The following is an 11389-nucleotide window of genomic DNA, read 5'->3' on the forward strand; positions in this document are numbered from 1 at the left end:
CTGGGAGTCGATTATAAGATCTTCACTAAGATCTTCCCTCCCTGATATATGAAGATCAAGCTGGATTTGTTCATGGGCGGCAAACATTTGATAATATTCGTAGAGTCCTTCACATGATATATAATGCACAAGCTAGGAAGACTCCCCTATGTATCTTATCGTTAAATGCGAAAAAATCATTCGATCGGATGTGTTGGCCATTTCTCTTTGCGGTCCTAGAAAGGGTTGGTATCTCGGGTCGGTTGGCACATTGGCTCCAGTTAATATACAAGACAGCAAGTGCCTCTGTTCGGGTCAATGGCCAATACTCAAATTCTTTCCCTTTGTATCGAGGCACACGTCAGGGATGTGCACTGTCCCCCTTGCTTTTTGCACTTGTTATGGAGCCCCTTGCCATCACTATTTGGTCACATCCAGAGTATAGGGGTCCACGGTATGGGACCATCGAGACCCAGATTCTCCTTTTTGCTGACAATGTACTCCTTACCCTGGTGGAACAGATGGTTTCCTTTCCAGTAGTTTCTGACATGTTGCGAGACTATGGAGCAGTTTTAGGCTTTAAGATCAACCTTGAGGCCCTAGATGTGAACATGACTAGTCAACATATAGCTGTATTGCAATCTCAGTTCCCATTTCGGTGGGCACCCCGATATATACGATATCTGGGTATTAATATAACCCGTCGGGTTGATGAGTTATATGAGGTCAACTTCCCCCTAAGGTGCGGGAACTTTTCCTAGAGCTAGATCGTTGGCAGGGGTTGACACTCTCCTGGGTAGGGCGGATCAGTGCAGTTAAAATGATCATACTCCCCAAATTACTATATCTATTAATGGTGTTACCTATCTCCCTACCAGACAAATTCCTGTGGGGTTTACAATGTAGAGTTTTCTCCTTCATATGGAAGAAAAGGCCTCCGTGGGTGCATAAAGAGGTGATGTACCAGCTGAGAGCACGGGGGGGGGGGGGGGGGGGGGGGATGGGAGTCCCATCTTTTCTAATATATTACCAAGCAGCCCATCTTAGAATGTTGGCAGATTGGTTACAGGGTACAGGGAAGATTTGGAAACGGCTTCAACAGGGGTGGTTAGACCCTCACCCACTGGGAGCAATACCATGGCTACCTAGGCAGGTTCTGGGAGAGATAGTTAGAGGTTGCCCGCCTCTGCTCCAGTGGCCTTTGACAACCTGGAGTAGGATACGAGAAAACGTTTTCCCAGGACGTACATATTTTCTACACATGTTTATCCGCTTTGCCCCCCACTTTACCCCAGGTGCCCAGGATTCCTGTTACCGCTTGTGGGAGGGCCTGGGTCTTTGTGAGTTGGGTCAAATATGAGAGAAGGGTGTACTCTTGTCCTTTGAAGAGCTATGTAAAGAGTATGGGCTTTCTCCCTTGCATGCCTTTCAATATTACCAGCTGCGAGATCTTATCGTACGTAGGGCAAGAGGTGACTTAAGCTTGTCCGAGACCCTAATTGAACAAGGGCTTATGTGTAGGGGAGGGAGAGGGGGCATTTCGAGAATACATAGGGCTCTCCTCTCATTCCCTAACCCTATTGAGTACTATCTATCTAAGTGGGAGAAAGCTTTGGGTGTAGCATACGAGTTCTCACAATGGGAACAAGCATTCTTTGCTTCTGGTTTCTATTTCAATGGTGGAAAATGGGCACAAAATACTTTACTGTTGGTACTATACTCCCCAGTGTTTGGCCAAGATTTTCCACTCTGGTTCAGCAATCTGTTGGCGCCAGTGTGGTTCGGAGGGAGATATGTTTCACATCTGGTGGTCCTGCCCTCATGCTCAGACGTTCTGGGCGGATGTTTTGAAATTTATCTTTAATGTAACTGCAGTTAGTTATCCTATGAAAATGGACTCTTGTCTCTTGCACTTTAAACCTCGTGGAGTTAAATAGCCTGTTCACCAATTTGCCACACAGGTGTTTGTGGCAAGTAAGATGGTCTTAGCGGCAGCTTGGAAGAGCCCCACTCTCCCTGGCCTTCAAACAATTTTACGTAAGCTGGACAATATTCATTTGATGTCAAGACTCACAGCCAGGCGCAAAGGACATCTAACTAAATACCATAAAATTTGGGACTTATATGTTAAGTGGACCTCACGTCCGGATGCCTCCTGCTCATCTGATACCTAGACCAGAGAGTTCCATCTTGGGAGGGGAAGGGGAGGGGGAGGGAATGGGAAATTGGGGCTAAACTGTTATTAGCATTTATTTATAAGCTCTATTCAATGAGGCTGGTTTATGGTTGTATTGTTCATTGACAATTCTGTATTATCACATTACCTTTTCAACAAAGGAAAATAAACAATGAAAAAAAAAGAAGTTGCTAAATGAAAGACAATATTATGACATTCAAATAGGGCAGGAGGATAGGCAGCAGAATGGGATGGACCACTACAGCCATGGCCCAATCAATGTTTTGCCCAATCTGGAATCAACAAAATGGGGGCGTGGTAGCAAGGCAGGCTCTGCTGTTCCCACCCTTTCTGATGTGACCTCCTGTTTCTCAGGGACCAGCAGAGCCATCAGCAGCAAAGATTAGATGGTGGATCTGTGGTTTTTGCCACTTTTTTTCACTGGGAAGCGGCAGGGCTGGTTGGGAAGATGGGAAGGAGGATGCTGGACCAGAGGGGGCCCTGCACCCATGGTTGTTTTACTTATGAGCCCCCTGTTAAGCTGGGTCCGGGCAGCTGACTCTTTTACCCATAAGTAAAAGCAGTCCTGCTGATTACCCTGAGAAAGAAAGACTACAGGTTCACACACAGAGTAAGATGAGACCAGCACTGGCTGAGACTCTTCTGAAAACCATCACCCAAAATCAAAGCCTAACTAGAAGGAACCTAGAGTGACTCACCACAGCTTCTAGTATGTTGCATCCAGACAAGGAAATTGCTCAAATGGATCCAGCTTCATGCTTTAGTATTTAAAGGGGCCCATTAATACAGGTTTCTGGTGCTATATGCTTAATAATAAAAGCCAGGGGGGGAGAAAGAGGTCCTTGAAAACAGTTCTGTATGTCAGAAAGAAAAAGAGAACACCCTTTTCTTGTCTTTAATATGAGTTCTTGTCTCTGCTTCCCCTGAAAACAATAATAATAAAACAAAATGTGTAATTTCCAGACCGCTGTGAATGAGAAGCAGCGCATCACTCTACAAAATCAGCTTCATGTTATCCTAAGCCTGTTGTATCCTCAGAGTCCCTGGCCCCAAACATTCTGCTCTGGCAAGCAAAGCTGAAAGAGCTTGCAGCAGATGCAGGATTGCTTACTATTAGGACGCAAGACATTTCCCCCTTTGTTGGGAATTCAAGTTGCAAAACAACTGGCTGAAATCTGTGACAAAAACTTAGGGGTCCTTTTATTAAATGGATACAAACTTGGAAAATGACTAAGCTGCGTTAGGTGCTGTGTGCCTAGCGCAGCATAACACGGTGTAACGCAGGACGTGCTCAGGTGTCCTGTGGTAACTGCCAGATTAGACTGCACTAATCTGGGGGTTAGGAAATGTTTGCATTTATTGGAAGGGGCATGTGAGGGGGCCGGAGAGTGGGCATTCCTCGCTACGGAATCGTGTGCTAACTAGTCAGCTCGGTATTACCAGGTGAGCCCTTGTTGCCTGCAAAATAGGTAGCAGTAAGTGCTGATGTGGTTATTTATTTAATGGCTGTGCACTAATGGCAACATTATCGCATGGCCATTAATACAGAAAATAGAAAATCCAGCATCTTACGGTTGCAGTAAAAATAGCCGTAGTGTGCAGGAAAAACTCATGCAAGGGCACACTATGGCCAGTTTTTGTTGCAGCTTAGTAAATGGACCCCTTAGCATACAAGCAGAACACCACCTGGGGGGTGGGGGTGAATGCAGGCTTCTGAAAGCACTGTTTTCTTTCTGTTTCACTGTGGCCTGTGTGATGCTACAGCGTAGCTGGAAGAACAGTACAAATTTCAAAGAAAGGAAATGCATGGCACAGTTGTGACTGCATGCATCTTTTATCCTGACAGGTCAATGGAAGAGGGGCCTGTAGTTTGAATAGCTCAGCAATAACCTTTGATTTTTAGTTTTGGCCTCCATTACTGAAATCATGGCACTTCTGCTCTGGGGGTCAAGACTTACTGCAATTTGAAAACTAGCAATTCTCACCTGGGCCCAAAACAGACACTCTTTTCCATCTCCTTACCTTTATTAAGGTAGATAAGAGAATACTGTTGTTGGCATTCACATGGAATTATTTTTCCCAAGCAAGAGAGTTCTCAGGTGCCATAGTATGTGAATGATATAAACAGAAAGTAACATCCCCTCCCCCCCCCCAAACCTAAAAGTAACCTAAAATTCAGCCTTCTATCTGAAACCTGTTAATCAACAAGTATGCAGACAGCTCAGTAAAACATACTGAACCCCTCTGGGGATCTGCTCTGTACAAAACAAAATCTGAAAGAACAAAAAACACACCTGCCAGAAAGCTGATAGTCTAGTGTGTTATTACAGAAAGATGCTTCATTTTTGAAGCAAGTACAAAAAAAAAATGTGTGTTCCTCGTTTCAGAAATAGTTCCACCACCCTACAGCAGTCTCACACTAAGCAAGAGGTCGCCGCCTAGTTAGAAAGAGACTGTAGTCCACACTAGCTACTTTTTGTTTCTCCAGGGTGAGAAGCAGTCACCATCAGAGAAGCTGGTACTTACTGAGGCTCTGAGACAGAAAGCAGAGCTGACAGCATGAAGACCAGAAGCAGCAGACCTGCTACCTACAGCATACTGCAGCCACACACTCAAAGGGCAAAGGTACACGAAAAGACCTGGATTATTGTCAACAAAAATCTGTCATGTGGCATACAATATACAAAGAAGACCACCATACAACTACAATACATGCCAAACCCACCACCACCGATTCAATTACATGATTTTAATTGTCTTTTTTAATTGTGGCCTTTTATGAACACGGTAGTCTTCAACCAGCTACATTTTGCTCTCTCCTACCTTCATTTCACACAGGAAAAAAAAAACAGCCTTCTACCCTGCTTAGTTCATTTTCTTTTCACAGAGACCTTTGTTTGGTTAATTATGGGCACAATCAGCTTAATCAGGCCTTCCATCTCAGCCACACAGTCAGCAAATCAGAGGAGAGGACTGCATGAAGTGAGCCTATGCAGCAAAAGGACCTAGAGGGGAAAAAAAAGAGCTGACAGCCTCGAAGATCGAGAATAGCAAACAACCGGCACGCCGCTGCTTGGCAAAAAACGACACAAAGGTTTTTGTTTGCGGGTGCAATGCAAATAGTAAATTTGGTGCTACATTTCCAGAAACATAAAATCCACCATTGTAAATGACAGCCTTTCCTGCTGCTGGCATAGTAGCGCTTCTGGATCTGACCGGCAATTTCCCTCTAATGCAACCACTAGGTTTCCTTCATTACTCCCCGTTAGCAAGATTTTATAGTACAAGGGAGCACCGAGACACCCCAGAAAAAGGCAGAAATTCTTGAACGTGTAAAAAGCCCAGCAATAAAGCGCCAGCTGGGAAACTCCTCGTGATAATAAAACCGACTAAAATACGATTAATTGTTGCTCTCGGCTATCAGTTCCCTATCCTCAGCCTTAAAATGAAGTCCCAGTGTCTCTGCTTTTTTTTTTTTTTAACAGGATGTTGAAGGTATGGCTGCATAAGCCTGTTTTCCATCAGTCCTAAATATTGGTATCTTTAACGAAGGAAAAATGTTCAACTATTTCTATGTAGTTGAAAGAAAGGAAAAAAAACCATTGTTGTGGCCGTTAAAGGAAATAAGAGCAAAAGAGGGGAGTCAGGGACACCGTAGCAGTGTTTACATGCAGCAAGCAGCTGGATCAGCATTGCCACAAATTTTCAGCTCTAAAGCACTCATGCCCTGCAGAGAGTAACATATAATATCAGAAAGAATCAAATATCCTCCTCTATTCCAAGATCACCGAAAGGCACTGCACTAAATCTTCCCCCCCCCCCTTTTTTTTTTTAATTCATCCTAAAATCAACCAGAGCCATCGCCCCCACCCCCGCCAAAGTCAGATCACTCGGAGGACTGTCACTAGCGGCACAGATCATCACCTACCATTCCGTGCCTGCCAGATCCGAGCTGCACCTCTGCGTCTGGGCTTCTGTCACCACATTCCCGGCAGCGAGGAGAGAGGATGCAGGAGGAGATGACGGACGGCTGACTTGCAAAAGGACCCACAAAAAGGGGGAGGAAAGAGAAGAAGAAGAAGAAGAGGGCGAAATAAAAGAAGCAAGAGCTTACTGTGTGACGAGCAACCAAAAAAATAGAGAGGGGGACGGAGGGGAGGAAAAAAAGAACACGGTTGGCTGCTGAGTCACCGTCTCTCAGCGGCCGGTGACCATTCTGCACCAGGATGCTGCTGCCGCCTGTACCATTGTGCAACCTGACAGAGGAGACACACACACATAAGGGAGGGAGGGAGGGAGCCTGGGGACCGGAGTCGCCATAGCAACCGTGAGAGATGTAAACCTGATGTAAATATGTCTGCAAAGCGCTCATCCAACGTAGTGCACTGAAAACACAAAGGGAACTCTGGCAGGCAAACCAATTTTCATTAGGGTATGGAACCCTGGGCTGCAAATACAGTCTTTCATTTATAGCTCCCTTTTCCTAAAGTGCCTTAAACAGATAATGCAGAAAGTAGTGCATGCTGTTAACATGCACCTGGCCTAATAGTTGACAAGTGACTTGACAGGTGAAGGGCAGTTCAATAACTGGGTGCATGCATTTCAACACATCCCTTGTGCACATAAGTATATAGAATGCTAGCACATACACCCTTATATACATTTACCCCTGGAAGTGCCAGCAGGGCACCTAAGCACTATTCTGGAGTAGAGACTTGTACGGGAACGGGGTTCGCTGGAATCCCATGGAACCCGCAGGATTTCCACAGGCAGGGAGGGAGAGGGAAATGGGACTTGATATACCGCCTTTCTGGGGTATTTTGCAACTACATTCAGAGCGGTTTACATATATTCAGGTACTTATTTTGCACTTGGGGCAATGGAGGGTTAAGTGACTTGCTCACAGTCACAAGGAGCTCCAGTGGGAATCGAACCCAGTTCCCCAGGATCAAAGTCCACTGCACTAACCACTAGGCTACTCCTATGGATGGAAGCAGTTCTGTGGGATTCCCAGGGGGATGGAAGGCATTCCTGAGGGGTTCCCATGGAAGTTTACACTGCACTTGTACCAGCCTCTCACTTACCAAGTACCAAGTTCTTTGAGTGCTGTCTCCTCCTCCTCCTTGCTTTAACAGCACAGATGCAGAAAGTCTCCATTAAGGAGGTGGTAGAGACACAAATGGTGATGGAATTCAAAAAGGCATGGGATGAACACAGAGGATCTCTAATTAGAAATTGAAAGTTATAAAAAGCCTAAACTTAAATAGCTGCATGTGTGTGGATGTGTCAAGTGACGCTTAGATGGTGACTCCAGCTGTGATGAACTAGGGCCAATACCAGGCAAATTTGTATGGTCTATGTTCTCATATATGGCAATCTGGAAAGGACTTAGACAGCAACTTGTAGGTGGAACATGACAGAGTTTTACAGTCTGTTTCCCGCAAATGAGAAGACAGATAGGCTGGAGTGGTCTTCGACAACTACTCCAGCAGTTGGAACATAAGGGTAGGGCTGGGTGGACTTCCATGGTCCCAGACCATAATCAAGTATATAATATCACATTCATTGTTGATTTAATTATGAATTGATAATGAGCATGACTACCGGGCAGACTGGACAGTTCAGGTTTTTATCTGCTGTCACTTACTATATTACTATTAATCCTCTCTGCTCCTGGGCTGATGCACAAACCTCGGCATCAGATGTCACCTGACCTACTGGCACGTGCATGTGGCGACCTCTTAGCACACAGTGCCAGTGAATCAGAGACAAGCCTTGAATGTGCATACCAGAGTGTTCCAAGTTCCAAGTTCCAATTTCTGTTCCTTCCTGGCCTGCAGTTCTGCAGCTCGAACCCAGAAAGAGACTGAAAGAGCCAACCGTAATTTTTTTTATGTACCATTAAATTCTTGCGGGGATGGGTAAGATTCCAGTGGGGCGGATGGGGACGGGTAAGATTTCTGTCCCCGTGCAACTCTCTATCCTGTAGCAAAACATGTAAGTAGCAAGGGGGGGGGGGAGGATTCAGTAAATGGCACCCAAAGTTAGACACTGGGATGATCTGTGCTGAACTAGCATTCTGCAAAGGGCAGTCTATATGGAACGACTTTTACAGAAAACTAGCTTAGAAAGCATCTCGCGCCTAACTTTGGGTGCCAGCATTTATGCCTGCCAAAGACTGGTGTAAATGCGTTAGGCATGTAACTGACATAATTCCATAACATGGTGCCTAAACTCTTGGAACGCCCCTGACCTACCCATGCCCTCCCATGGAATTGCACCCTTTGAAGTTGTGCACTATGAATTTAGGTGCACATCTTCAGGGCTGCCGAGAGGGGGGGCAGGGGGGACAAAATTCCCCGGGCCTGGGCCTCCAAGGGGGCCCGGCGCCTGGGTCAGGCCACCGGCGCTGCAGTCCCCAGTCTCACCTGTCTGCCTCCTCGGCTCCGGGCCCCCTGCATTCGAAGCGGCAGTCACAGATCGCCTCCCTTCGGGCCTTCCCTCCCTGTGTCCCACCCTCGTGGAAACCGGAAGTTACATCAGACGAGGGCAGGGCACAGGGAGGGAAGGTGAGGCCAGAACTGAAGAGAGGCGACTGCCGCTTTGAATGCAGGGGGCCCGAAGCCGAGGAGGCAGGCAGGTGAGACCGGGGACTGCAGTGACGGGGGGGTGGGGCGGCAGAGGCAGGGGGGAGCAACAGGGGGCGGCAGCGGCAGGGGGAGCAAATGGGGGGCAGCCTTGCCCCGGGCCCGGCCTAGTCTCTCGGCGGCCCTGCACATATTATAGAATAGGCCATAGGTTAGATACACACGTAACTCCTAATTACTGCCAATTAACAGTAATTATTGATTGTTAGCACCTGATTAGCTAAATAGTTTATACGTGGATCTATGATCCATGCTCAAATTTGCTCACCAACTTTGAAAGACCTATACGAAATCTAGCGAATAGTGTAAAAAATGTAAGGGAGCATATATATGGGTGGAGTATATGAGGAAAGGAGGGGTAGGAGGAGTAGGATCTTGAACAACACCAGTAGGCGACATAGGTTAGGAACAATCTCTTTATTTAAATATACACTTGACTCAACACAGCCGTGTTTTGGCGCTACAGACGCCTTCTTCAGGAGTCTTGTGATATATAGATATACAAATATTAAGCTCAAAAAGAATGAAAGCAAGGCTTCTGCTACAATTGTAATCCACTGCCAATGCAGGAAAAACAGCTCAGCGTATTCAATTACACTTCTGTGAAGTCAAAAAGGGAGTATGGGCAGGCTACGGGTGGGGCTTCAATTTACACACAAAATTTATAGAATACTGTAAGTTATTCTATAAACTGCACCTGTGTCGCAGTTTTGCATCTGCTGTTACACCAGATCAATGGCTGGTGTAACTGCAGGCATGTAAATGTTAGGCATGCCAATACCAGGTTTCGCTAGTATTCTATAACAGAATCTGGGAGCTCAGTTCCCATTTTAGAATGAGCTCTCCCACTTGGCATCAGGGCACCTAAATGAAAGTACCCCCTTCCAGAATTGCCCCTTAGTATGCTGTAATTCCTGTATTAACTGACAAATGTGGAATGGGGCAGAGAACGAGCAAGAACTAGGAGGGGACTACAATTAGCTGTTAACTTTAACTGTTAACACATCAGCCCCCACATTTTATATATGGTGCCCAGAATCGTGCACCCAAATTTGGGTGTGCGCCTAAGGTGTGCATGCAAATTAATTGAGTAAATAGCCAATTAATATCAATAATTGGGTGCTAACAACCAATTACTGATGTTAATTGGCATGCATTAAAATTTGCACACTCATCTGGCTGTGTGTTATTCTATAAGGCATGGTGCCTAACTAGTGCATAACTCAAAAGGGGACATGGTTATGGGCATGTCAGGATCGTTCCAAAATGTTGTGTGCAGAATTATAGAATATGGCCTTAACATGCCCAACTTAGGAATCGCTGCTAAGTGCAATTCTACAATGGGCGCATGCCCTTTAAAGAATCACACTTAGTACCATTTTTTTTTACCTTATATTTTAAGCACCATTTACTGAATCTAATCCTGGATGAGCAGTTCAAGCAGCACAAAGAGACAAGTCTGTTTCTCATGGCAGATAACCTTTACTTGTGTTAGTGACCATAAATTCAAAGGGGATCTAAACTGCTGAAGCAAGGCTGACTCAAAGTGGATGAAAGCTGAATGAGAGTGTGCTGACTAATCAGGATAACTAAAAGATTGAAGGGGGTAGTTAGGGAAACTTGATTATTCTTTATTTTCTGGGTAGATAGATACACTGTAATAGGAAACCAGCCCTTGTAGGAAAACTGATTCAGCACAGGTACATGCACAGACTATAGGGAGATAGGTCTCTCTTACTGACTTGGTTAAAGTTAGTGTAGTAGAAGACAGACTACAGAAGATTCCAAAAGGAGAACCAGAGACCCTGACGCCCAATGCAAGAGAGTGTCAGACAGGTGAATATAAGTTATCTACCCAACACTCACTTCTAGTTAAATCTGGTTATAAATTATTACATTATTTGTATTGCTACATTTTGTTTTCAATATCTTTTTATTGAATTTTTCATCAAGTGTTACAGAAACAATAGTAAATCAGTAAGATATTGGCATAACAGTAACAATATAAAATATTATAACATATGTAATGCATAAAGAGAGATTAATGCTATGAGTTATATATTTGTCAAAAGGAGCCCATAATTTTTTTAAGTTAGAATAATTAAAAAGTTTAACAGCAGTCGTTTCTTTGTATTGCCTGATGGCACAGAGATGATATATACTTGTGTATATTGAGGGTGGAATTATTTTTCCAATGATAAACAATAAAGTGGAAGTCAAGAGCTAGCATTAAGTCAAGTAGTTTGTTATGAAAATCAAGTATAATCAGTTCAGGGGTGAAGGAGAATAAAATGGTGATCTTGTAACTTATAGTGATATTGGCTTTCATAGCAAAAATTTCCGAGATTCTCGTCCAAACCATAGTCCAATAACTGTTTAAATTAGGACAATAGAATAAGAGACAAGAGAGTAAACCTGATTGAGCAGAGAAGGACCAACAGTTGGAAGGCTGCTGGCTTCTGTGAATTTTGTAATGTCAGCATCACAGGTATGCTGCTTTTCAGAGGAGTCAGTTATGTGTGCTATTCTGGTTCTATCACTTTCTGATTTTAAGTATTGAGCTAGA

The 11389-nt window shown here is 44.7% G+C and overlaps 1 protein-coding gene across 3 annotated transcripts in view; it reads right to left on the reverse strand.

Moving 5' to 3' along the window:
* MAPK10 (mitogen-activated protein kinase 10) overlaps positions 1-6227 on the reverse strand; it is a 338818-nt gene extending 332591 nt beyond the window's left edge. For all 3 annotated transcript variants that reach the window (XM_030190605.1, XM_030190604.1, XM_030190607.1), the window contains exon 1: positions 6105-6227. In XM_030190605.1, the coding sequence (XP_030046465.1) occupies positions 6105-6107 (3 nt within the window). In that variant the 5' untranslated portion in view covers positions 6108-6227. The remainder of the gene's footprint in view (positions 1-6104) is intronic.
* Between the last annotated feature and the right edge of the window lie 5162 nt (positions 6228-11389).

Source organism: Microcaecilia unicolor, chromosome 2 (assembly GCF_901765095.1).
Source record: "Microcaecilia unicolor chromosome 2, aMicUni1.1, whole genome shotgun sequence".
NCBI classification, from domain to species: Eukaryota; Metazoa; Chordata; class Amphibia; order Gymnophiona; family Siphonopidae; genus Microcaecilia; species Microcaecilia unicolor.